This window comes from Electrona antarctica (genome assembly GCF_951216825.1).
Source record: "Electrona antarctica genome assembly, contig: scaffold_47, whole genome shotgun sequence".
Lineage (NCBI taxonomy): Eukaryota > Metazoa > Chordata > Actinopteri > Myctophiformes > Myctophidae > Electrona > Electrona antarctica.
In genome coordinates this window covers 6,336-34,198 of record NW_027638748.1, presented here as the reverse complement: position 1 = coordinate 34,198, position 27,863 = coordinate 6,336, and the positions used below count along the sequence as shown (strand labels likewise).

The 27,863-nt window shown below is 48.1% G+C and overlaps 2 protein-coding genes across 2 annotated transcripts; one reads left to right on the top strand and one right to left on the bottom strand.

Annotated features, from left to right (window-relative positions):
* Positions 1 to 1,742: 1,742 nt before the first annotated feature.
* Positions 1,743 to 12,177, top strand: opn1sw1 (opsin 1 (cone pigments), short-wave-sensitive 1; the record flags this gene model as incomplete). The annotated part of the gene is made up of 5 exons (XM_079530637.1): positions 1,743 to 2,082; positions 4,484 to 4,652; positions 8,814 to 8,979; positions 9,764 to 10,003; positions 12,076 to 12,177. 5 exons carry the CDS (start codon positions 1,743 to 1,745, stop codon positions 12,175 to 12,177), a joined length of 1,017 nt encoding a protein of 338 aa, XP_079386763.1.
* Positions 12,178 to 20,120: 7,943 nt separating this feature from the next.
* Positions 20,121 to 26,021, bottom strand: LOC306917748 (protein-methionine sulfoxide oxidase mical3b-like; the record flags this gene model as incomplete). The annotated part of the gene is made up of 3 exons (XM_079530655.1): positions 20,121 to 20,305; positions 21,743 to 21,816; positions 25,924 to 26,021. The coding sequence occupies 3 exons, from the start codon at positions 26,019 to 26,021 to the stop codon at positions 20,121 to 20,123; spliced, it is 357 nt and encodes a 118-aa protein (XP_079386781.1).
* Positions 26,022 to 27,863: the final 1,842 nt, after the last annotated feature.

Genomic DNA, 27,863 nt, shown 5'->3' with positions numbered 1-27,863 from the left:
TCTATGTAAAGGTGTGTGAATGTGTGTGTGAATGGGTGAATGTAATGCACAATCTATGTAAAGGTGTGTGAATGTGTGTGTGAATGGGTGAATGTAATGCACAATCTATGTAAAGGTGTGTGAATGGCCTGTAATGCACATCTATGTAAAGCGCCTTGGATAAAGGTGCTATATAAATGCACCATTTTATATATAAATGCACCATTTTATATATAAATGCACCATTTTACTATATAAATGCACCATTTTATATATAAATGCACCATTTGCCATAAGAGTGGCGAAGCAAGTCTGAAGAGGAGCTTGCTTGTTGAGGGCTGTTTTATTAAAGGAAGAGAGAGAAGGGAATCCTCCTTTGGTTGAGCAGTAGATGTTAGTGTTCCAGTGCAGGACACTGCTGGGCTTTGATACAAACACATTGATCAACTGGCTGTGTTCCAGCTTGATCCAATTATTATTATTATTATTATTATTATTATTATTAATGTGTTCCAGCTTGATCCAATTATTAGTTATTAGTTATTATTATTATTATTATTATTATTATTATTATTAATGTGTTCCAGCTTGATCCAATTATTAGCACCAAAACATTCTAACAGACTAACTTAACCCATTTAGGCCTGACCTCCAGTTTTCTGAAATAAATATTTTCACGATTTTTCAAAAATAGCAGACCTAAACAAGCTCGTAGCGCGCCACCTAGCTAAATTATAACAATGTTTAAAACACCAAAAGGGGTTCCCGCCCAAAATGGTTTAAATGGATTAAAACTGTGACGCTTACACTTTTTAAATAATAGTGATACATCATTGATCATGTATTTCAATGTACATTCCTTTCTGTATCATAAGTAATGCTGTGCCATAATTCATTAACCCATGCAATGTTTAATTGTTAAGGATTCAATTGTTTTATCATCCTTGTTTCTTATCGATTGATTGATTGGCAGGGGGTCCCCAGCTAAATGATATAGATATAGGAACCAAATGGACCCGTATGGGTCTGTAACTCTGAGAGTGTACAAATGGAACCAAATGGACCCTTATGGGTCTGTAACTCAGAGAGTGTACAAATGGAACCAAATGGACCCTTGTGGGTCTGTAACTCTGAGAGTGTACAAATGGAACCAAATGGACTCTTATGAGTCTGTAACTCTGAGAGTGTACAAATGGAACCAAATGGACTCTTATGAGTCTGTAACTCTGAGAGTGTACAAATGGAACCAAATGGACCCTAACGGGTCCATTTGATTCCATTTGTTACACTCTCAGAGTTAAATTAACATTGATTTTACAATATAAATTAGGGTCTCAGAGATATAAATGCCATTAAATGGGGGTCCGTAGCCTGTTATTCTGCATCCTACTCAATGTGTTGAATTCAGATTATTCTGCATCCTACTGTACATGTGTTGAATTCAGATTATTCTGCATCATGTGTTGAATTCAGATTATTCTGCATCATGTGTTGAATTCCATTCACTCCAACTCACTGATTGTCATTCCGTGCCTAATTCCCTAATAGGTATTATGCTACTTGATGGAAAGCATCCGGAGGTGAATCTGACACGGACGACTTAATCCCAAAATGTCTGCCAACAATAAGATCAGGATCTCTCCAGGGGAAGCTTCCTCCTGCTCCCGTTAATCTTCCCTAAGTGGTTTACGACAGTATAAAAGAAGCACTTTTTGCAGAAACGCCCCAAATTGTGGACGAAAACCAGAGGAGGAGCCACAACAATGGGGAAGCACTTTTTCCTGTACGAGAACATCTCCAAAGTGAGTCCCTTCGAGGGACCCCAGTATTACCTGGCTCCACAATGGGTCTTCTACTTCCAGAGCGTCTTCATGGGCTTCGTCTTCTTCGCTGGAACGCCCCTGAACTTCATCGTCCTTTTCGTGACGATGAAATACAAGAAGCTGAGGGTGCCGCTGAACTACATCCTGGTCAACATCTCACTGGCGGGCTTCATCTTTGTGACTTTCTCTGTGAGCCAAGTGTTCATCTCCACCACGCAGGGGTATTACGTCTTCGGCCACACCATGTGTGCTCTCGAGTCTTGCATGGGTTCCATATCAGGTAATGTGGAATAATGGCTTTGAACTGATTAAAGGACCACTTCACCACTTTTCAACATCTCTTCATATAATTGGTCCTCACTAATGTTCATGATAAAACACCACCATTTTTTTCCTACTCAGTCTGTGTCTCATAGGAGGGCTTTGGGCAGTTCGGACACCCGTCCACCAGTGACATCATCATTAGGCAGATTTTTTTTAAAAATATATTTAGATTTTTATTATCGTGAGAACGATGGCTTCAACTTTTGCATTGCAACTTTTCAGGAAAAGAAAGCCTGCCGTTTCTATTAGCTTGGATTCACCATCGATGATGTCACTTGTGGGTTTCTGAACTGCCCACAGCCTTCCTATGAGACACAGACTGAGTAGGAAAGAAATGTGGTATTTTATCATGAACATTAGTTAGGACCAATTATAGGAAGATAAGTTGAAAAGTGGTCCTTTAAGGGAACGTGTTCACATAATAATGTTTCATTGAAAATCTGTTATTTTTGGCAAAGTGATGCAGGCGTAAGATGAAGTAGTTACCCCATTAACCTGTTTAGGCCTGACGTCAAAAAAAAAAAAAAAGTCTTCTAAATCCTGACAGTTTTATGAAATACCTCATTTTTCTGTATCAGTGGTGCTCAATATTTCATGTCAAGGACCCCCACAAATTATATGTATTCGGTCACCGACCCCCATCTGAAAATATGTTCCAGGGATCTCCCCAGAAGCAAAGATGAGTTAAAATGTTCACTCTGTAATAATATATATTCAAAGATTTGCGCCACATTTTGACGATTTTTCAAAAATAGCAGACCTAGATCTGCTATTTTTCAATAGCTAAAGTATAACATATGCTTAAAACACTAAAAGGGCTTCCTGTCCGGAATGGATTAAGGGAACATGTTCATATGTTTCATTGAAAATCTGTTATTTTTGGCAAAGTGATGCAGTCGTAAGATGAAGTATAGTTACCCCATTAAAACCCGGGAAAGCCTCCGTGTCATTTTAGATGATCACTTTGTGCCACGCCGCGAGCTCCGTAGCTACCGTACATCTGCTCCGTAGCTCCGTAGCTACCGTACATCAGCTCCGTAGCTACCGTACATCAGCTCCGTAGCTACCGTACATCTGCTCCGTAGCTACCGTACATCAGCTCCGTAGCTACCGTACATCAGCTCCGTAGCTACCGTACATCTGCTCCGTAGCTACCGTACATCTGCTATTTTTGGAACATTTTTTAAAAATCTCTCTCTTCTCTTCTGCGGGTTCATCTGAATGTTTTATGTTCGGAAGTGTTTGTTTTAGGACAATTCATAGAGAAGGCGTGGCAGTTACGTTGGAGAACGATGTATCCATAAGTATATGTATTTTGTTTCTGGTGTATTATTGTGTATGAACATTTTGTGAGTGTCTTGTAAGCCTGTGCGGGCTTACAAGACTAACTGTCTGTCTGTCTGTCTGTCTGTCTGTCTGTCTGTCTGTCTGTCTGTCTGTCTGCCTGCCAGCCAGCCAGCCAGCCAGCCAGCCAGCCAGTCAGTCAGTCAGTCAGTCAGCCAGCCAGCCAGCCAGCCAGCCAGCCAGTCGGGATGAATGAGGTTTAACACATCCTCTTTCCTCCTCAGCTCTGGTGGCAGCCTGGTCCCTGGCGGTCCTCTCCTTTGAGAGGTACCTGGTCATCTGCAAACCCTTTAACACATCCTCTTTCCTCCTCAGCTCTGGTGGCAGCCTGGTCCCTGGCGGTCCTCTCCTTTGAGAGGTACCTGGTCATCTGAATGAGGTTTAACACATCCTCTTTCCTCCTCAGCTCTGGTGGCAGCCTGGTCCCTGGCGGTCCTCTCCTTTGAGAGGTACCTGGTCATCTGCAAACCCTTTAACACATCCTCTTTCCTCCTCAGCTCTGGTGGCAGCCTGGTCCCTGGCGGTCCTCTCCTTTGAGAGGTACCTGGTCATCTGCAAACCCTTTAACACATCCTCTTTCCTCCTCAGCTCTGGTGGCAGCCTGGTCCCTGGCGGTCCTCTCCTTTGAGAGGTACCTGGTCATCTGCAAACCCTTCTCTTTCCTCCTCAGCTCTGGTGGCAGCCTGGTCCCTGGCGGTCCTCTCCTTTGAGAGGTACCTGGTTAACACATCCTCTTTCCTCCTCAGCTCTGGTGGCAGCCTGGTCCCTGGCGGTCCTCTCCTTTGAGAGGTACCTGGTCATCTGAATGAGGTTTAACACATCCTCTTTCCTCCTCAGCTCTGGTGGCAGCCTGGTCCCTGGCGGTCCTCTCCTTTGAGAGGTACCTGGTCATCTGGTTTAACACGTCCTCTTTCCTCCTCAGCTCTGGTGGCAGCCTGGTCCCTGGCGGTCCTCTCCTTTGAGAGGTACCTGGTCATCTGCAAACCCTTTAACACGTCCTCTTTCCTCCTCAGCTCTGGTGGCAGCCTGGTCCCTGGCGGTCCTCTCCTTTGAGAGGTACCTGGTCATCTGCAAACCCTTCGGTGCGTTCAAGTTCACAAGCAACCACGCCCTGGCGGCCGTGGGCTTCACCTGGTTCATGGGCATCGGCTGTGCCACGCCTCCATTCTTCGGCTGGAGCAGGTAACTAACGGACAGCCTTTCTCAGGTAACCTGACTCCGCCACATGGGGCAGCAGAGAGTACACAGGGTTCCGGGAACCCTGTGTACTCTCTGCTGCCCCATCTGGCGGAGTCAGGTTATTTCTCAGGTGGTTATGGGTTGAAGTTGTGATTACATGCAGGGTAACAACAGTGTTGTTTTTGGCAGCAAAATTTAATTTTTAGTTTTAGTGGAATGTCTTAGTGTTTGTCTAGTTTTAGTCACCTGGAATGTCTTAGTGTTTGTCTAGTTTTAGTCACCTGGAATGTCTTAGTGTTTGTCTAGTTTTAGTCACCTGGAATGTCTTAGTGTTTGTCTAGTTTTAGTCACCTGGAATGTCTTAGTGTTTGTCTAGTTTTAGTCACCTGGAATGTCTTAGTGTTTGTCTAGTTTTAGTCACCTGGAATGTCTTAGTGTTTGTCTAGTTTTAGTCACCTGGAATGTCTTAGTGTTTGTCTAGTTTTAGTCACCTGGAATGTCTTAGTGTTTGTCTAGTTTTAGTCACCTGGAATGTCTTAGTGTTTGTCTAGTTTTAGTCACCTGGAATGTCTTAGTGTTTGTCTAGTTTTAGTCACCTGGAATGTCTTAGTGTTTGTCTAGTTTTAGTCACCTGGAATGTCTTAGTGTTTGTCTAGTTTTAGTCACCTGGAATGTCTTAGTGTTTGTCTAGTTTTAGTCGACTAAATGTCATAAGATTCTAGTCGGCTAAATCTACAGTTGATTTAGTCGACTAAAATGTATTTTGGCGGGTCTTGATGCCGTCGCAATGACAAGTGTATGAAGTTCATACACTTGCTGAAAATAGCCGATCTACAACGTGTGGCGCTGCGAGCCTGCGACGCGTTGTGAGCTTGTAGATCTACAACGTGTGGCGCTGCGAGCCTGCGACGCGTTGTGAGCTTGTAGATCTACAACGTGTGGCGCTGCGAGCCTGCGACGCGTTGTGAGCTTGTAGATCTACAACGTGTCGCGCTGCGAGCCTGCGACGCGTTGTGAGCTTGTAGATCTACAACGTGTGGCGCTGCGAGCCTGCGACGCGTTGTGAGCTTGTAGATCTACAACGTGTGGCGCTGCGAGCCTGCGACGCGTTGTGAGCTTGTAGATCTACAACGTGTGGCGCTGCGAGCCTGCGACGCGTTGTGAGCTTGTAGATCTACAACGTGTGGCGCTGCGAGCCTGCCACGCGTGGTGAGCTTGTAGATCTACAACGTGTGGCGCTGCGAGCCTGCGACGCGTTGTGAGCTTGTAGATCTACAACGTGTGGCGCTGCGAGCCTGCGACGCGTTGTGAGCTTGTAGATCTACAACGTGTCGCGCTGCGAGCCTGCGACGCGTTGTGAGCTTGTAGATCTACAACGTGTGGCGCTGCGAGCCTGCGACGCGTTGTGAGCTTGTAGATCTACAACGTGTGGCGCTGCGAGCCTGCGACGCGTTGTGAGCTTGTAGATCTACAACGTGTGGCGCTGCGAGCCTGCGACGCGTTGTGAGCTTGTAGATCTACAACGTGTGGCGCTGCGAGCCTGCCACGCGTGGTGAGCTTGTAGATCTACAACGTGTGGCGCTGCGAGCCTGCGACGCGTTGTGAGCTTGTAGATCTACAACGTGTGGCGCTGCGAGCCTGCGACGCGTTGTGAGCTTGTAGATCTACAACGTGTCGCGCTGCGAGCCTGCGACGCGTTGTGAGCTTGTAGATCTACAACGTGTGGCGCTGCGAGCCTGCGACGCGTTGTGAGCTTGTAGATCTACAACGTGTCGCGCTGCGAGCCTGCGACGCGTTGTGAGCTTGTAGATCTACAACGTGTCGCGCTGCGAGCCTGCGACGCGTTGTGAGCTTGTAGATCTACAACGTGTGGCGCTGCGAGCCTGCGACGCGTTGTGAGCTTGTAGATCTACAACGTGTCGCGCTGCGAGCCTGCGACGCGTTGTGAGCTTGTAGATCTACAACGTGTGGCGCTGCGAGCCTGCGACGCGTTGTGAGCTTGTAGATCTACAACGTGTCGCGCTGCGAGCCTGCAACGCGTTGTGAGCTTGTAGATCTACAACGTGTGGCGCTGCGAGCCTGCGACGCGTTGTGAGCTTGTAGATCTACAACGTGTCGCGCTGCGAGCCGGCGACGCGTTGTGAGCTTGTAGATCTACGTGTGGCGCTGCGAGCCTGCGACGCGTTGTGAGCTTGTAGATCTACAACGTGTCGCGCTGCGAGCCTGCGACTCGTTGTGAGCTTGTAGATCTACAACGTGTGGCGCTGCGAGCCTGCGACGCGTTGTGAGCTTGTAGATCTACAACGTGTGGCGCTGCGAGCTTGCGGCGCGTTGTGAGCTTGTAGATCTACAACGTGTGGCGCTGCGAGCCTGCGACGCGTTGTGAGCTTGTAGATCTACAACGTGTGGCGCTGCGAGCTTGCGGCGCGTTGTGAGCTTGTAGATCTACAACGTGTGGCGCTGCGAGCCTGCCACGCGTGGTGAGCTTGTAGATCTACAACGTGTGGCGCTGCGAGCCTGCGACGCGTTGTGAGCTTGTAGATCTACAACGTGTGGCGCTGCGAGCCTGCGACGCGTTGTGAGCTTGTAGATCTACAACGTGTCGCGCTGCGAGCCTGCCACGCGTTGTGAGCTTGTAGATCTACAACGTGTGGCGCTGCGAGCCTGCCACGCGTGGTGAGCTTGTAGATCTACAACGTGTGGCGCTGCGAGCCTGCGACGCGTTGTGAGCTTGTAGATCTACAACGTGTGGCGCTGCGAGCCTGCGACGCGTTGTGAGCTTGTAGATCTACAACGTGTCGCGCTGCGAGCCTGCGACGCGTTGTGAGCTTGTAGATCGGCTATTTTCAGCATGCAACCAAGTGTAAAATGACTGGATCTCTTGTCCACTAGTCCCTTCCTGACATTTTAGTCTAGTTTTTATTTGTTGACGACATTGTCAATATATTTAGTCTCAGTTTTAGTCATCGTAGCTTAGTTTTCACTTAGTTTCCATGTAGTTTTCATCAATGAAAAAAGGTAGTCGACGAACATTTTTTCGTCTTAGTTTTAGTCGATGAAAACAACACTGGGTGTCAACATGTCGTATCGTATACTTGTTATTTCATTGTGGTTTACCTCCAGGTACATCCAGAGGGCCTGGGCTGCTCCTGTGGACCAGACTGGTAGTATTATGTTGTTTCCATACATCCCAGAGGGTCTGGGCTGTGGACCAGACTGGTAGTATTGTGTTGTTTCCATCCAGGTACATCCCAGAGGGCCTGGGCTGCTCCTGTGGACCAGACTGGTAGTATTATGTTGTGTTTTCCTCCAGGTGTCTGGGCTGCTCCTGTGGACCAGACTGGTAGTATTATGTTGTTTCCATCCAGGTACATCCCAGAGGGTCTGGGCTCCTCCTGTGGACCAGACTGGTAGTATTGTGTTGTTTCCATCCAGGTACATCCCAGAGGGTCTGGGCTCCTCCTGTGGACCAGACTGGTAGTATTGTGTTGTGTTCCTCCTCCAGGTACATCCCAGAGGGCCTGGGCTGCTCCTGTGGACCAGACTGGTAGTATTATGTTGTTTCCATCCAGGTACATCCCAGAGGGCCTGGGCTGCTCCTGTGGACCAGACTGGTAGTATTATGTTGTTTCCATCCAGGTACATCCCAGAGGGCCTGGGCTGTGGACCAGACTGGTAGTATTGTGTTGTTTCCATCCAGGTACATCCCAGAGGGTCTGGGCTGCTCCTGTGGACCAGACTGGTAGTATTATGTTGTGTTTTCCTCCAGGTGTCTGGGCTGCTCCTGTGGACCAGACTGGTAGTATTGTGTTGTGTTCCTCCTCCAGGTACATCCCAGAGGGTCTGGGCTGCTCCTGTGGACCAGACTGGTAGTATTGTGTTGTGTTCCTCCTCCAGGTACATCCCAGAGGGTCTGGGCTGCTCCTGTGGACCAGACTGGTAGTATTGTGTTGTGTTTTCCTCCAGGTACATCCCAGAGGGTCTGGGCTGCTCCTGTGGACCAGACTGGTAGTATTGTGTTGTTTCCATCCAGGTACATCCCAGAGGGTCTGGGCTGTGGACCAGACTGGTAGTATTGTGTTGTTTCCATCCAGGTACATCCCAGAGGGCCTGGGCTGCTCCTGTGGACCAGACTGGTAGTATTGTGTTGTGTTCCTCCTCCAGGTACATCCCAGAGGGCCTGGGCTGCTCCTGTGGACCAGACTGGTACACCCACAACGAGGAGTTCCACTGCTCCAGCTACACCTGGTTCCTGATGGTGACGAGCTTCATCGCTCCGCTCAGCATCGTCATCTTCTCCTACTCCCAGCTGTTGGGGGCGCTGCGGGCCGTGAGTCACTCTGAGCATTCTGCTGTACTAGGACAACAGAATTATGTTATTATGCCGTACACAGCATGGGAATGTTATGTGTCCTTAAAGGACAACTTCAGTTTATTTTAGGTTATTAGAGAAAGTAAAAGATGTTAATTTATTTTTCACAGTAACACAATAACATTTTAGCGATTTTACCTATTTTTGACATGGGGCGGGGGCATTCGAACATGGTCCTACATTTGTATTATTTTACAAATAAATATGGTGATTTTTTATTTTTTATTAATTACCTTAGTCCTACTAGACCCCAAGAAATGATATCTGTCCACAAAAGATCACGGGATCTACTGAATGTGACAAACTGACATATTGAGCAGTATGGCATCCCCCTAGTATCTCTACCTTCACATTCAGTAGATCCTGTGATCTTTTGGGGCCAGATGTAATTTCCTGAGGTCTAGTAGGACTATAGTAAATATTAATAAAGAAAATGATATATTTAGCCCCATGTTCGAATGCCCCGCCCCTAAAGTTGTCCTTTAACCCATTCTGGGTGCAGGGAACCCCTGTTGGTGTTAGCATTATGTTATGCTTTAGCTATTGAAAAATAGCAGACCTACAAGCTCATAGCGCGCCACCGAGTGGCGCGCTATGAGCTTGTAGGTCTGCTATTTTTGAAAAATCGAAGAACGACTGACATAGAAACATAGCTTTTTCAGAAAACTGTCAGGATGTAGAAGACATTTTTAGTATCTGATCTCAGGTCAAAATGGGTTAACTTGGTGGTGAAACGTTGCAGGTGGCGGCGCAGCAGGCCGAGTCCGCCTCCACCCAGAAGGCGGAGAAGGAGGTGTCCAGGATGATCATAGTGATGGTGGGATCCTACATCGTGTGCTACGGACCCTACGCCTTGGCTGCGGTCTACTTCGCCACCACCACAGACCAGAACAAAGACTACCGCCTGGTCTCCATCCCAGCGCTGTTCTCCAAGAGCTCATGTGTCTACAACCCGCTTATATATGCATTCTTGAACAAGCAGGTAAGTAACGATGGAGGAATGTAAAAAAGATCACATAAATCTATATTCCTGTCAGTAAAATGTACATTCTGACTGTTTCAAGAACAGAGTCTGCAAACTATGAAAAATCACACGCGTGTGAACTGAGTGGTGTAAGGTCTTATATAGACTGATCAGCTGTGGTCTGACGTAATGTCTGACGTAATGAAATCACACCCGTGTGAACTGGGTGACCATAGCAACCATGCTCATTTTTGAGTGGTACGAACAGACACGGGTACATTTTTTTTGGTACGAACAGACACGGGTACAAAGCCAGTTGTTGGAGTGGTTTACACCACTCAAAAAAATAAACAATAATAAAATGATATATTTAGTGGTGCAAACCACTCCTACAACTGGCTTTTGTGTGCATAAAAAAATGACCATGGTTGCTATGTTCAAAATAATTTCTGACGTAATTAAATCACACCCGGGTGAACTGGATGACCGTAGCAACCGTGGTCATTTTCTCTGCACAAAAAAAGCCAGTTGTGAAATCACATCCAGGTGTGATTTTTTTGGTACGGACAGACACGTAAACTAACAAAGCCAGCTGTAGGAGTGGTTTACACCACTCAAAAAGAAGATCCAGGCACTACAGTTAAAGGAGAAGAAGAATATAGATAGAGTAGTCAGCACACTGTCTAGCCCCCGATAGATAGCAATGTGTTTAGTAGTCAGCACACTGTCTAGCCCCCGATAGATAGCAATGTGTTTAGTAGTCAGCACACTGTCTAGCCCCCGATAGATAGCAATGTGTTTAGTAGTCAGCACACTGTCTAGCCCCCGATAGATAGCAATGTGTTTAGTAGTCAGCACACTGTCTAGCCCCCGATAGATAGCAATGTGTTTAGTAGTCAGCACACTGTCTAGCCCCCCGATAGATAGCAATGTGTTTAGTAGTCAGCACACTGTCTAGCCCCCCGATAGATAGCAATGTGTTTAGTAGTCAGCACACTGTCTAGCCCCCGATAGATAGCAATGTGTTTAGTAGTCAGCACACTGTCTAGCCCCCGATAGATAGCAATGTGTTTAGTAGTCAGCACACTGTCTAGCCCCCCGATAGATAGCAATGTGTTTAGTAGTCAGCACACTGTCTAGCCCCCGATAGATAGCAATGTGTTTAGTAGTCAGCACACTGTCTAGCCCCCCGATAGATAGCAATGTGTTTAGTAGTCAGCACACTGTCTAGCCCCCCGATAGATAGCAATGTGTTTAGTAGTCAGCACACTGTCTAGCCCCCGATAGATAGCAATGTGTTTAGTAGTCAGCACACTGTCTAGCCCCCGATAGATAGCAATGTGTTTTAGCTCACCAATGCATGTATAACTACATGGGAAACCATAACTACTTCTACCACTCATCGGGGCCAAATATCTCCTCCCAGACCAAGGGAGATATGTGGTTCCTGGGCACAGCCAGGACTCTGCTGCATTCACACCCCGTTGACCTACCGACCCCGTTCGGGAAACCCCATTTAGGTCACACCACCAATTCAATCCTCCTGAATCCACTTCAGTCAGGACAACAAGGACAACTCAAGAATGGATGGAATATATATTTATTGAATATAAGATGAGCAATATATGGTTTGGCGATGTATTGGATCTGCTTTTTAGGTACTCAGATCAAGCGCATCAGTCCCGACCATAGGGACTCTGAATCCCCCGTACCTAAACAGTAGATCCAAAACGACAGGTGGTAGCTGGGGTGGAGGAGGGTGAGCAGCGCGCTGATACAGCAGCAGCAAGCAGGGAAGCAGAGGAGGAATGCAAACCTCCGGTTAAAGTAGCCGGTATGAAGATGGAGTGAGTGTGTGATTGGCTGAGTGAATCATGTGGATGAGAGTGACTGCACTGAGGTTCCCTGACTGAACTTGCTCTGCGCATCATGTCTACGACAGGCACAAATGCTCATTTCTGCCATGTTCTTGATTTATGTGATTTATTTTTTGGGGAAAAAAAGGATATTATCTGTCCGGCACCTATTTTTCTTTTAGTGTTGGATGTCTGTACGCGATGACACTCACTATGGTTCTCTTCCCCATGCAGTTCAACGCATGCATTATGGAGACAGTCTTCGGTAAGAAGATGGAGGAAACGTCTGAGGTCTCGTCGAAGACGGAGGTTTCATCAGTGTCTACGTCTTCCTAGAGCCCCCGTTCCCCACAGCGATCAGAGGGAGGTTTCATCAGTGTCTACGGCGTCCCAGAGCCCCCGTTCCCCACAGCGATCAGAGGGAGGTTTCATCAGTGTCTACGTCTTCCTAGAGCCCCCGTTCCCCACAGCGATCAGAGGGAGGTTTCATCAGTGTCTACGGCGTCCCAGAGCCCCCGTTCCCCACAGCGATCAGAGGGAGGTTTCATCAGTGTCTACGTCTTCCCAGAGCCTCCGTTCCCCACAGCGATCAGAGGGAGGTTTCATCAGTGTCTACGTCTTCCTAGACCCCCTATTCCCCACAGCGATCAGAGGGAGGTTTCATCAGTGTCTACGTCTTCCCAGAGCCTCCGTTCCCCACAGCGATCAGAGGGAGGTTTCATCAGTGTCTACGTCTTCCCAGAGCCCCCGTTCCCCACAGCGATCAGAGGGAGGTTTCATCAGTGTCTACGTCTTCCCAGAGCCCCCGTTCCCCACAGCGATCAGAGGGAGGTTTCATCAGTGTCTACGTCGTCCTAGAGCCCCCGTTCCCCACAGCGATCAGAGGGAGGTTTCATCAGTGTCTACGTCGTCCTAGAGCCCCCGTTCCCCACAGCGATCAGAGGGAGGTTTCATCAGTGTCTACGTCTTCCCAGAGCCCCCGTTCCCCACAGCGATCAGAGGGAGGTTTCATCAGTGTCTACGTCGTCCCAGAGCCCCCGTTCCCCACAGCGATCAGAGGGAGGTTTCATCAGTGTCTACGTCGTCCTAGAGCCCCCGTTCCCCACAGCGATCAGAGGGAGGTTTCATCAGTGTCTACGTCGTCCTAGAGCCCCCGTTCCCCACAGCGATCAGAGGGAGGTTTCATCAGTGTCTACGTCGTCCTAGAGCCCCCGTTCCCCACAGCGATCAGAGGGAGGTTTCATCAGTGTCTACGTCGTCCTAGAGCCCCCGTTCCCCACAGCGATCAGAGGGAGGTTTCATCAGTGTCTACGTCTTCCCAGAGCCCCCGTTCCCCACAGCGATCAGAGGGAGGTTTCATCAGTGTCTACGTCGTCCCAGAGCCCCCGTTCCCCACAGCGATCAGAGGGAGGTTTCATCAGTGTCTACGTCGTCCTAGAGCCCCCGTTCCCCACAGCGATCAGAGGGAGGTTTCATCAGTGTCTACGTCGTCCTAGAGCCCCCGTTCCCCACAGCGATCAGAGGGAGGTTTCATCAGTGTCTACGTCGTCCTAGAGCCCCCGTTCCCCACAGCGATCAGAGGGAGGTTTTCGGAACACAGGAGCATAAAGAAGAGCACTATATCTTGTCATCGGACAGTGTTGTCGCTTGCTGAGAATCTGTTGTTTTCTGGTGAACCATTTGAAATGGGACTGTTGGAGGCTATGATGTATTTGTACTTTTTGAACACAAAATACTTGCTTATAAATAACACTGAAAGCCAAAACGATCATATTTAGACTTCCGCTCATGGATTACTCTCTGATCATGTGATCTGTAAATTAAAAGGATTTCCACTGATAATGACGATGTATTATATTTATACTGTAGTACATCTTTGTTAAATACAAAGAAAAACAATCTTTATTATTTTGGAAATAAGCATGTCAGTCTCCTAGACTGTGACATGCTCTTGAAGGAAATAATGCAGGTGTTGATTTAATCTGTATACCAAAGTATTATAAAGTCATTTGAGGCTAAAATGAAGCTAAAATATATTGAACTGTGTACACAACATTGCATGTCATATAATTATATTTGACAGTGCTGTATATATATTTATTCCAATTTCTGTTTTTATTTAGAAGCATGTAGAAGTACAGCATAGTACAGTTAAATAAAATCCCTATACATTCTCTTTATGCATATTAAATAAAAACTTAACTGCCACCATTGAAGCACGGTGCTGTTGCTTCCCTGCCAGGCCATTTATCAATATTTCAAGGTCCATATAGAAAATTCTGTGATTATGACGAGAATGTCACAAAAAAGCTCAAATGAAAGTCGAAAGTCTACTTTAGTATTTACACAGAAAAATATTATTATGTTTACTTCCTAGCATGTAACGTTCTTTACTTATAAAGTTGAATGCACCAGTTGACCAAAACAGCCCTTTGGAGAAATTAATTTGAGATACATATATGCGTGTTTATATATATTTTGAGACAGTTATATGTTGTCTCCTTGCGAAGCAAAGCTTCATTCCAAGCTTCCGGCTATAACGGAACAATGAGGCATCAATATCTTTTAATATCTATCTAATATCTACACAACCATAGACATAAACGTAGACAGTGGCGTGCACAGACATTTAGAGGGACAGGGGTTAGGGGTCAGGGGTCACAGACATTTAGAGGGGCAGGGGTCACAGACATTTAGAGGTGCAGGGGTCACAGACATTTAGAGGTGCAGGGGTTAGGGGTCAGGGGTCACAGACATTTAGAGGGTCAGGGGTTAGGGGTCACAGACATTTAGAGGAGCAGGGGTCAGGGGTCACAGACATTTAGAGGAGCAGGGGTTAGGGGTCAGGGGTCACAGACATTTAGAGGAGCAGGGGTCAGGGGTCACAGACATTTAGAGGAGCAGGGGTCACAGACATTTAGAGGAGCAGGGGTCAGGGGTCACAGACATTTAGAGGGGCAGGGGTTAGGGGTCAGGGGTCACAGACATTTAGAGGAGCAGGGGTCAGGGGTCACAGACATTTAGAGGGGCAGGGGTTAGGGGTCAGGGGTCACAGACATTTAGAGGAGCAGGGGTCAGGGGTAACATACATTTAGAGGAGCAGGGGTCAGGGGTCACAGACATTTAGAGGGGCAGGGGTTAGGGGTCAGGGGTCACAGACATTTAGAGGAGCAGGGGTCAGGGGTCACAGACATTTAGAGGGGCAGGGGTCAGGGGTCACAGACATTTAGAGGAGCAGGGGTCAGGGGTCACAGACATTTAGAGGGGCAGGGGTCACAGACATTTAGAGGAGCAGGGGTCAGGGGTCACAGACATTTAGAGGGTCAGGGGTCAGGGGTCACAGACATTTATAGGGGCAGGTGCTCAAGTGAAAAAGGGCACCTTGTGCAGCGCGTGGAACCGGCCGGTTGCCTTAATAGTGTGAGATTTATAGATTTTGGGAAATAATATTTTAGAAGCTTTTTTTAATCAAGAATTTATCAATGTCAACATGGTCCACATACTGTACACTGTAAAAAATCACACCCGTGTGAACTGAGTGGTGCAAATCCCCCCCCCCCCTCTCTCTCTCTCTCTCTCTCTCTCTCTCTCTCATTAGAAGGCAACAGTGCAGCACTATCTCTCTCTCTCTGTTTCTGGCACAACAGCGCCACTTTTGGTACTCATTGGTACTGGTGCTCATAGTCACACACAAACACGGTTGAACGGACATTGCTGTTCCTTGGAGTGGTTGCACCACTCAAAAAAAGTATATATATTTTTTTTCAAAAGGGCACATTGCTGTCCAGAGGGCAAGGGAAGGTGGTGCTCTAGCACCCCCTAGTGTCTATCTGTGCACGCCACTGAGCGTACAGTATGTGCTCATGGGAGGGCAAAACCTTCCCGAGATTCCTTGCGAAGCCCCGCCCCCTGCGGAAGCATGAGCGTGCGTCACAGATTGGCCAGTAGTCCCTTGAGTGGCAGCGTGACGTAACGTGCCTTACACACTTCCGGCGTACTTCCTCTCCCAGTGTGGCCAATGAGGACGCTCCAACGAACTGCAGCGGCCAATGAGGACGCTCCAACGAACTGCAGCGGCCAATGAGGACGCTCCAACGAACTGCAGCGGCCAATGAGGACGCTCCAACGAACTGCAGCGGCCAATGAGGACGCTCCAACGAACTGCAGCGGCCAATGAGGACGCTCCAACGAACTGCAGCGGCCAATGAGGACGCTCCAACGAACTGCAGCGGCCAATGAGGACGCTCCAACGAACTGCAGCGGCCAATGAGGACGCTCCAACCAACTGCAGCGGCCAATGAGGACGCTCCAACGAACTGCAGCGGCCAATGAGGACGCTCCAACGAACTGCAGCGGCCAATGAGGACGCTCCAACCAACTGCAGCGGCCAATGAGGACGCTCCAACGAACTGCAGCGGCCAATGAGGACGCTCCAACGAACTGCAGCGGCCAATGAGGACGCTCCAACGAACTGCAGCGGCCAATGAGGACGCTCCAACGAACTGCAGCGGCCAATGAGGACGCTCCAACGAACTGCAGCGGCCAATGAGGACGCTCCAACGAACTGCAGCGGCCAATGAGGACGCTCCAACAAACTGCAGTGGCCAATGAGGTCGCTCCAACCAACTTCAGCGGCCAATGAGGAGGCATCTATTTTGAACACAACATCGCTGACTGTTGACCTGCCAGACCTGGATGTGATGTCACACACAAACCCAAAGACAGTAGGTGTGAGTGCCATCTACTGGCCTGGCTGGCTGGCTGCAATGCATCCAACAGAGGCTACGATGCACATGCATACATTTAGTGGTCAAATCGAGTGGCGAAGTGAGTTTAACATTGTTTAAATCTCTTTAATGCAATCGGATAGGACATTTCTGATTGGGTGTTTGAGCTGTCAATCAGGAGACTATAGGACATTTCTGATTGGGTGTTTGAGCTGTCAATCAGGAGACTAGGACATTTCTGATTGGATGTTTGAGCTGTCAAGGCCAGTGCATAGGTCACACGCATACCCTCTACATATCAAACAGTGGTTCAATATTGGGCGGGCACACACTGCACACACTGAACACACACACACACACACACACTCCTCTCCACACACACACACACACACACACACACACACACACACACACACACACACACACACACACACACACACACACACACACACACACACACACACACACACACACACACACACACACACACACACACACACACACACACACACACACACACACACACACACACACACACACACACACACACACACACACACACACACACGACTGTAGCGTGTCGGCCTGTTACAGTATATGACTACATACAGTAACAACAGTTTATTCATAAATCCTTTATAACATGATGTAAATTAATAATTATAAGGCTTGTTACAAAAGGTATTAACAAACATCAGTGTATGGCAACCCCCCCCCCCCCCCCCACTAAACAGTTAACCATTTAAGCACTACATTATACACTTTGTTGTACCAAACAGCCGATCTACAAGCTCACAAAGCAACATGCCCAATAGATCTACAAGCTCACAAAGCAACATGCCCAATAGATCTACAAGCTCACAAAGCAACATGCCCAATAGATCTACAAGCTCACAAAGCAACATGCCCAATAGATCTACAAGCTCACAAAGCAACATGCCCAATAGATCTACAAGCTCACAAAGCAACATGCCCAATATAGGGACACCTGGTGGAAAGTAAAGTCACACATTTGCATACTGGAAGATGGAAAAGGTACTCAAATTCTTTAGTTAAGTAAAAGTATCAATACTACAATATGAATACTCTCTTACAAGAAGTAAAAGTCCGGAATTCAAAATGTGCTTCAAGTAAAAGTATTGGCATAAAAATGTACTTAAAAGTACCCAAAGTAAAAGTACAAAGTAACTAAAGCTTTCAAACAAAATGCAGTCGAGTAAAAGTACAATATTTGGATCCAGATGTATTTCAGGCCCAGTGGAGACCCAGGCCTCGTAGGGACAGTATTTCAGGCCCAGTGGACACCCAGGCCTCGTCAGGACAGTATTTCAGGCCCAGTGGAGACCCAGGCCTCAGGACAGTATTTCAGGCCCAGTGGAGACCCAGGCCTCAGGACAGTATTTCAGGCCCAGTGGAGACCCAGGCCTCAGGACAGTATTTCAGGCCCAGTGGAGACCCAGGCCTCGTAGGGAAAGTATTTCAGGCCCAGTGGAGACCCAGGCCTCAGGACAGTATTTCAGGCCCAGTGGAGACCTAGGCCTCGTAGGGACAGTATTTCAGGCCCAGTGGAGACCCAGGCCTCGTCAGGAAAGTATTTCAGGCCCAGTGGAGACCCAGGCCTCAGAACAGTATTTCAGGCCCAGTGGAGACCTAGACCTCAGGACAGTATTTAAGGCCCAGTGGAGACCCAGGCCTCAGGACAGTATTTCAGGCCCAGTGGAGCCCTAGGCCTCAGGACAGTATTTCAGGCCCAGTGGAGCCCTAGGCCTCAGGACAGTATTTAAGGCCCAGTGGAGACCCAGGCCTCAGGACAGTATTTCAGGCCCAGTGGAGCCCCAGGCCTCAGGACAGTATTTCAGGCCCAGTGGAGACCCAGGCCTCAGGACAGTATTTCAGGCCCAGTGGAGACCCAGGCCTCGTAGGGACAGTATTTCAGGCCCAGTGGAGACCCAGGCCTCGTTAGGACAGTATTTCAGGCCCAGTGGAGACCTAGGCCTCGTAGGGACAGTATTTCAGGCCCAGTGGAGCCCTAGGCCTCGTAGGGACAGTATTTCAGGCCCAGTGGAGACCCAGGCCTCAGGACAGTATTTCAGGCGCAGTGGAGACCCAGGCCTCGTAGGGACAGTATTTCAGGCCCAGTGGAGACCCAGGCCTCAGGACAGTATTTCAGGCAAAGTGGAGACCCAGGCCTCAGGACAGTATTTCAGGCCCAGTGGAGCCCTAGGCCTCAGGACAGTATTTCAGGCCCAGTGGAGCCCCAGGCCTCGTAGGGACAGTATTTTAGGCCCAGTGGAGACCCAGGCCTCGTAGGGACAGTATTTTAGGCCCAGTGGAGACCCAGGCCTCGTAGGGACAGTATTTTAGGCCCAGTGGAGACCCAGGCCTCAGGACAGTATTTCAGGCCCAGTGGAGACCCAGGCCTCGTAGGGACAGTATTTTAGGCCCAGTGGAGACCCAGGCCTCAGGACAGTATTTCAGGCCCAGTGGAGCCCCAGGCCTCAGGACAGTATTTCAGGCCCAGTGGAGCCCCAGGCCTCAGGACAGTATTTCAGGCCCAGTGGAGACCCAGGCCTCAGGACAGTATTTCAGGCCCAGTGGAGATCCAGGCCTCAGGACAGTATTTCAGGCCCAGTGGAGCCCTAGGCCTCAGGACAGTATTTCAGGCCCAGTGAAGACCCAGGCCTCAGGACAGTATTTCAGGCCCAGTGGAGACCCAGGCCTCGTCAGGACAGTATTTCAGGCCCAGTGGAGACCCAGGCCTCAGGACAGTATTTCAGGCCCAGTGGAGACCCAGGCCTCGTAGGGACAGTATTTCAGGCCCAGTTGAGACCCAGGCCTCGTAGGGACAGTATTTCAGGCCCAGTTGAGACCCAGGCCTCGTAGGGACAGTATTTCAGGCCCAGTTGAGACCCAGGCCTCGGGACAGTATTTCAGGCCCAGTGGAGACCCAGGCCTCGTAGGGACAGTATTTCAGGCCCAGTTGAGACCCAGGCCTCGGGACAGTATTTCAGGCCCAGTGGAGCCCTAGGCCTCAGGACAGTATTTCAGGCCCAGTGGAGACCCAGGCCTCGTAGGGACAGTATTTCAGGCGCAGTGGAGACCCAGGCCTCGTAGGGACAGTATTTTAGGCCCAGTGGAGACCCAGGCCTCAGGACAGTATTTCAGGCCCAGTGGAGACCCAGGCCTCGTAGGGACAGTATTTTAGGCCCAGTGGAGACCCAGGCCTCAGGACAGTATTTCAGGCCCAGTGGAGACCCAGGCCTCGTAGGGACAGTATTTTAGGCCCAGTGGAGACCCAGGCCTCGTAGGGACAGTATTTTAGGCCCAGTGGAGACCCAAGCCTCGTAGGGACAGTATTTTAGGCCCAGTGGAGACCCAGGCCTCGGGACAGTATTTCAGGCCCAGTGGAGACCCAAGCCTCGTAGGGACAGTATTTTAGGCCCAGTGGAGCCCTAGGCCTCAGGACAGTATTTCAGGTCCAGTGGAGACCCAGGCCTCGTAGGGACAGTATTTTAGGCCCAGTGGAGACCCAAGCCTCGTAGGGACAGTATTTTAGGCCCAGTGGAGACCCAGGCCTCGGGACAGCATGATGGCCTCCAGGTCCCGGTCCTCCTGGTGTTCCTGCAGCCGTTGCTCCTCCAGTAGAGACACCAGGGCGTCCCGCTGCTCCACCACCTCCAACATCTCCTCCAGGATGAGACGCTCCTCAGCCAGCTCCGCCTCCTGCTTCAGGTGGTCTGAGAGAGAGAGAGAGAGAGAGAGAGACTTGACCACTTTACTGAAGGAGTCACATTTACATAGTTGTTGTATATATGCGTCCTGATTCATACTTTGTCACACACTACCGTACGTGTCATTCACTAGCTTGAGTAATAGTTAGAAATGCATAATTTGTTTTTCATGTCATATGAAAGCAGGGAATCATAGCTTCAAATTGACATATTGATTGTTCAGTTTGACCCACCAGTTTTGGAGATATGGCTTATAGAGTAATGTCTTGCAGAAAACAGGCTTGAAAGGTTCACTTCTGTGGTCTCTAACATTACACCTAGCTACATGTTTAAGCATTTATTTAATATTTACATGTCTTCTGTGGTCTCTAACATTACACCTAGCTACATGTTTAAGCATTTATTTCATATTTACATGTCTTCTGTGGACTCTAACATTACACCTAGCTACATGTTTAAGCATTTATTTCATATTTACATGTCTTCTGTGGACTCTAACATTACACCTAGCTACATGTTTAAGCATGTATTTCATATTTACATGTCGATTTCAGCTCTGACACCTATTTCAGACATGCTCTAGTATGTGAAGAGTCTGCCTGTGCTATTAACTCATAAAGATGGCAGGCTCTCAGTCAAATCTGGTCACATTTATTCATTGGGTTGTGGAGTTACTCCAAATAATCTGTGATAGCTTCAATAGTTACTCTGTATATTAAAATAGTTTATCCAAAATACTGACATTGACTTATGTTGCACATGCAATATAAGTCAATGGGGTCTCAAAGGCACAGAAATGAACGACCAAGGTGATGCAAGGGTTCCATTGCATTCACAGGTCATGTACAGTTGGAGGCCATCGATATTGTCCTTTTCTTTTAGCTGAGGTTTGCGTGATCTGCGCAAAAGGACAGTTAACCCATTTTGGTCGGGAACCCCTTTTGGTGTTTCAAACATTATGTTATAATTTAGCTATTGAAAAATAGCAGATCTACAAGCTCATAGCGCGCCACCGAGTGGCGCGCTATGAGCTTGTAGGTCTGCTATTTTTGAAAAAATGTGAAAATATTTATTTCAGAAAACTGGAGGATTTAGAAGGATTTTTGAAAATTTTGAGGTGAGGCCTAAATGGGTCAAATGATAAGGGACAATATCGGTGGCACCCAACTGTACGTTTTCTGGCTCCATACTCAAGTAAAATCACTCATCCTTTTGTCTCAATTGCCTCATTTGTGTATTGTTTGAGCATCCACAGTATCAGGGCAATAACTACACGACACATATACCTCTACAAACGTTAAATTGTGCCTAAATGACTGCTTCCTTTTTCTTTCTTTTTTTACGTTGTGTTTATTGATTTTTTTCCCCTGAAATAATAATATGTCACTGAAATAAATTGACAGTGACATAAACAGAGTAACAAAAGCAACAACCCAAACATACCATCCACAGCCATCCTCTCCCTCAGCTTCTGCTGCAGGCGGCTCTGTCTGTCTTCCAGTTCCAACTCTCGAGCACTGAGGAAGTTACAGTCACAGTTAAATTACAGCAACACATTCAACAGTTCAATTACAGCAACACATTCATCAGTTAAATTACAGCAACACATTAATCAGTTAAATTACAGCAACACATTCAACAGTTAAATTACAGGAACACATTCATCAGTTGAATTACAGCAACACATTAATCAGTTAAATTACAGCAACACATTCATCAGTTGAATTACAGCAACACATTCATCAGTTGAATTACAGCAACACATTAATCAGTTAAATTACAGCAACACATTCATCAGTTCAATTACAGCAACACATTCATCAGTTGAATTACAGCAACACATTCATCAGTTGAATTACAGCAACACATTCATCAGTTCAATTACAGCAACACATTCATCAGTTCAATTACAGCAACACATTCAACAGTTGAATTACAGCAACACATTCATCAGTTCAATTACAGCAACACATTCATCAGTTGAATTACAGCAACACATTCATCAGTTGAATTACAGCAACACATTCATCAGTTGAATTACAGCAACACATTCATCAGTTGAATTACAGCAACACATTCATCAGTTGAATTACAGCAACACATTCATCAGTTGAATTACAGCAACACATGCATCAGTTCAATTACAGCAACACATTCATCAGTTGAATTACAGCAACACATCCATCAGTTCAATTACAGCAACACATTCATCAGTTGAATTACAGCAACACATGCATCAGTTCAATTACAGCAACACATTCATCAGTTGAATTACAGCAACACATCCATCAGTTGAATTACAGCAACACATCCATCAGTTGAATTACAGCAACACATTCATCAGTTGAATTACAGCAACACATTCAACAGTTAAATTACAGCAACACATTCATCAGTTGAATTACAGCAACACATTCAACAGTTCAATTACAGCAACACATTCATCAGTTCAATTACAGCAACACATTAATCAGTTGAATTACAGCAACACATTCATCAGTTGAATTACAGCAACACATTAATCAGTTGAATTACAGCAACACATTCATCAGTTGAATTACAGCAACACATTAATCAGTTGAATTACAGCAACACATTCATCAGTTGAATTACAGCAACACATTCATCAGTTGAATTACAGTTAAATTACAGCAACACATTCATCAGTTGAATTACAGCAACACATCAATCAGTTAAATTACAGCAACACATTCATCAGTTGAATTACAGCAACACATTCATCAGTTGAATTACAGCAACACATTCATCAGTTGAATTACAGCAACACATTCATCAGTTGAATTACAGCAACACATTAATCAGTTGAATTACAGCAACACATTCATCAGTTCAATTACAGCAACACATTCATCAGTTGAATTACAGCAACACATTCATCAGTTGAATTACAGCAACACATTCATCAGTTGAATTACAGCAACACATTCATCAGTTGAATTACAGCAACACATTCATCAGTTCAATTACAGCAACACATTCATCAGTTGAATTACAGCAACACATTCATCAGTTGAATTACAGCAACACATTCATCAGTTGAATTACAGCAACACATTCATCAGTTCAATTACAGCAACACATTCATCAGTTGAATTACAGCAACACATTAATCAGTTAAATTACAGCAACACATTCATCAGTTGAATTACAGCAACACATTCATCGGCCACATATGAAGAGCTACAGTATCGAGTACATTTATCCGACTAAATGATACGTAGCTTGCGGAGTTAGTCCAGTCAGATATACTCTAGGGGTCTCATGCCGTGCTCAAGGGCGCATTCATGTACTCAAGGGGTTAATACGCTGCATTACTATGTGGGTGTATTCAGTGTGTGCATGACCCACATGTCATTCGCTGACGTGGCAGTCAGCTGACCAATTGGGCGGGCTACTTAAGCTCACTAGACTGCACGCTTCTTCCTGCCTTCCTTCTGCTTATGGTTCCTGGTTGCTGTTATGTGATGTTTGCTCCCACCACCACCGGTGGGCTCTGCTATTAGTTCTGTTTGCTCCCACCACCACCACCGGTGGGCTCTGCTATTAGTTCTGTTTGCTCCCACCACCACCACCGGTGGGCTCTGCTATTAGTTCTGTTTGCTCCCAGCACCACCCCAGCACCACCGGTGGGCTCTGTGCACCACCCCAGCACCACCGGTGGGCTCTGCTATTAGTTCTGTTTGCTCCCACCACCACCCCAGCACCACCGGTGGGCTCTGCTATTAGTTCTGTTTGCTCCCACCACCACCCCAGCACCACCGGTGGGCTCTGCTATTAGTTCTGTTTGCTCCCACCACCACCCCAGCACCACCGGTGGGCTCTGCTATTAGTTCTGTTTGCTCCCACCACCACCCCAGCACCACCGGTGGGCTCTGCTATTAGTTCTGTTTGCTCCCAGCACCACCACCGGTGGGCTCTGCTATTAGTTCTGTTTGCTCCCAGCACCACCCCACCACCACCGGTGGGCTCTGTGCACCACCCCAGCACCACCGGTGGGCTCTGCTATTAGTTCTGTTTGCTCCCAGCACCACCACCGGTGGGCTCTGCTATTAGTTCTGTTTGCTCCCAGCACCACCACCGGTGGGCTCTGCTATTAGTTCTGTTTGCTCCCAGCACCACCACCGGTGGGCTCTGCTATTAGTTCTGTTTGCTCCCACCACCACCACCGGTGGGCTCTGCTATTAGTTCTGTTTGCTCCCAGCACCACCACCGGTGGGCTCTGCTATTAGTTCTGTTTGCTCCCAGCACCACCACCGGTGGGCTCTGCTATTAGTTCTGTTTGCTCCCAGCACCACCACCGGTGGGCTCTGCTATTAGTTCTGTTTGCTCCCACCACCACCACCGGTGGGCTCTGCTATTAGTTCTGTTTGCTCCCAGCACCACCACCGGTGGGCTCTGCTATTAGTTCTGTTTGCTCCCACCACCACCACCGGTGGGCTCTGCTATTAGTTCTGTTTGCTCCCACCACCACCACCGGTGGGCTCTGCTATTAGTTCTGTTTGCTCCCACCACCACCACCGGTGGGCTCTGCTATTAGTTCTGTTTGCTCCCAGCACCACCACCGGTGGGCTCTGCTATTAGTTCTGTTTGCTCCCAGCACCACCACCGGTGGGCTCTGCTATTAGTTCTGTTTGCTCCCACCACCACCACCGGTGGGCTCTGCTATTAGTTCTGTTTGCTCCCACCACCACCACCACCGGTGGGCTCTGCTATTAGTTCTGTTTGCTCCCAGCACCACCGGTGGGCTCTGTGCACCACCCCACCACCACCGGTGGGCTCTGTTATTAGTTCTGTTTGCTCCCAGCACCACCGGTGGGCTCTGTGCACCACCCCAGCACCACCGGTGGGCTCTGTGCACCACCCCAGCACCACCGGTGGGCTCTGCTATTAGTTCTGTTTGCTCCCAGCACCACCCCAGCACCACCGGTGGGCTCTGTGCACCACCCCAGCACCACCGGTGGGCTCTGCTATTAGTTCTGTTTGCTCCCAGCACCACCCCAGCACCACCGGTGGGCTCTGTGCACCACCCCAGCACCACCGGTGGGCTCTGTTATTTATGTTCCCCATGGGGTTTTATTTAATGTATATCTATCTCCCTGCTCTTTATGTCTAATGATGGTGTTTGATTGTGCCGAGCAGGGGGAACATTGTATCAGAGCCGAACGCCAAGATAAAACATTATATGCACACAGCTTGTGTTCTCATTCTATAATAAATATTGGTTAAATCTATTGGTGAGTTTGTCTGACTGAACTGACAATATCCGAGTCAACGTGACGTTGGAGGTCCCGGCAGGTATATATACAGTATACTCACAACGTTGGAGGTCCCGGCAGGTATATATACAGTATACTCACAACGTTGGAGGTCCCGGCAGGTATATATACAGTATACTCACAACGTTGGAGGTCCCGGCAGGTATATATACAGTATACTCACAACGTTGGAGGTCCCGGCAGGTATATATACAGTATACTCACAACGTTGGAGGTCCCGGCAGGTATATATACAGTATACTCACAACGTTGGAGGTCCCGGCAGGTATATATACAGTATACTCACAACGTTGGAGGTCCCGGCAGGTATATATACAGTATACTCACAATATGGTCAGCTCAGACTCGTAGCGCATCAGTGAGTTCTTCTGTTGTACCAGGTGGAACCACTGCTGCATCAAGGCAGGGCTGTCCATTTTACCCATCCCTACGGAGGTGACACACACAGTCCATTTACCCTGCATCCCTACGGAGGTGACACACACAGTCCATTTTACCCTGCATCCCTACGGAGGTGACACACACAGTCCATTTTACCCTGCATCCCTACAGAGGTGACACACACAGTCCATTTACCCATCCCTACGGAGGTGACACACACAGTCCATTTTACCCTGCATCCCTACGGAGGTGACACACACAGTCCATTTACCCTGCATCCCTACGGAGGTGACACACACAGTCCATTTTACCCTGCATCCCTACGGAGGTGACACACACAGTCCATTTTACCCTGCATCCCTACGGAGGTGACACACACAGTCCATTTTACCCTGCATCCCTACGGAGGTGACACACACAGTCCATTTTACCCTGCATCCCTACAGAGGTGACACACACAGTCCATTTTACCCTGCATCCCTACAGAGGTGACACACACAGTCCATTTACCCATCCCTACAGAGGTGACACACAGTCCATTTTACCCTGCATCCCTACAGAGGTGACACACAGTCCATTTTACCCTGCATCCCTACAGAGGTGACACACAGTCCATTTTACCCTGCATCCCTACAGAGGTGACACACACAGTCCATTTTACCCTGCATCCCTACAGAGGTGACACACACAGTCCATTTTACCCTGCATCCCTACAGAGGTGACACACACAGTCCATTTTACCCTGCATCCCTACAGAGGTGACACACACAGTCCATTTTACCCTGCATCCCTACAGAGGTGACACACAGTCCATTTACCCTGCATCCCTACAGAGGTGACACACACAGTCCATTTTACCCTGCATCCCTACAGAGGTGACACACAGTCCATTTTACCCTGCATCCCTACAGAGGTGACACACACAGTCCATTTACCCTGCATCCCTACAGAGGTGACACACACAGTCCATTTTACCCTGCATCCCTACAGAGGTGACACACAGTCCATTTTACCCTGCATCCCTACAGAGGTGACACACACAGTCCATTTTACCCATCCCTACAGAGGTGACACACACAGTCCATTTTACCCTGCATCCCTACAGAGGTGACACACAGTCCATTTTACCCATCCCTACAGAGGTGACACACACAGTCCATTTGACCCTGCATCCCTACAGAGGTGACACACACAGTCCATTTTACCCATCCCTACAGAGGTGACACACACAGTCCATTTTACCCTGCATCCCTACAGAGGTGACACACACAGTCCATTTTACCCTGCATCCCTACAGAGGTGACACACACAGTCCATTTTACCCTGCATCCCTACAGAGGTGACACACACAGTCCATTTTACCCATCCCTACAGAGGTGACACACACAGTCCATTTTACCCTGCATCCCTACAGAGGTGACACACACAGTCCATTTTACCCATCCCTACAGAGGTGACACACACAGTCCATTTTACCCTGCATCCCTACAGAGGTGACACACAGTCCATTTTACCCATCCCTACAGAGGTGACACACACAGTCCATTTTACCCTGCATCCCTACAGAGGTGACACACAGTCCATTTTACCCATCCCTACAGAGGTGACACACACAGTCCATTTTACCCATCCCTACAGAGGTGACACACACAGTCCATTTTACCCATCCCTACAGAGGTGACACACACAGTCCATTTTACCCTGCATCCCTACAGAGGTGACACACACAGTCCATTTTACCCATCCCTACAGAGGTGACACACACAGTCCATTTTACCCTGCATCCCTACAGAGGTGACACACACAGTCCATTTTACCCTGCATCCCTACAGAGGTGACACACAGTCCATTTTACCCTGCATCCCTACAGAGGTGACACACAGTCC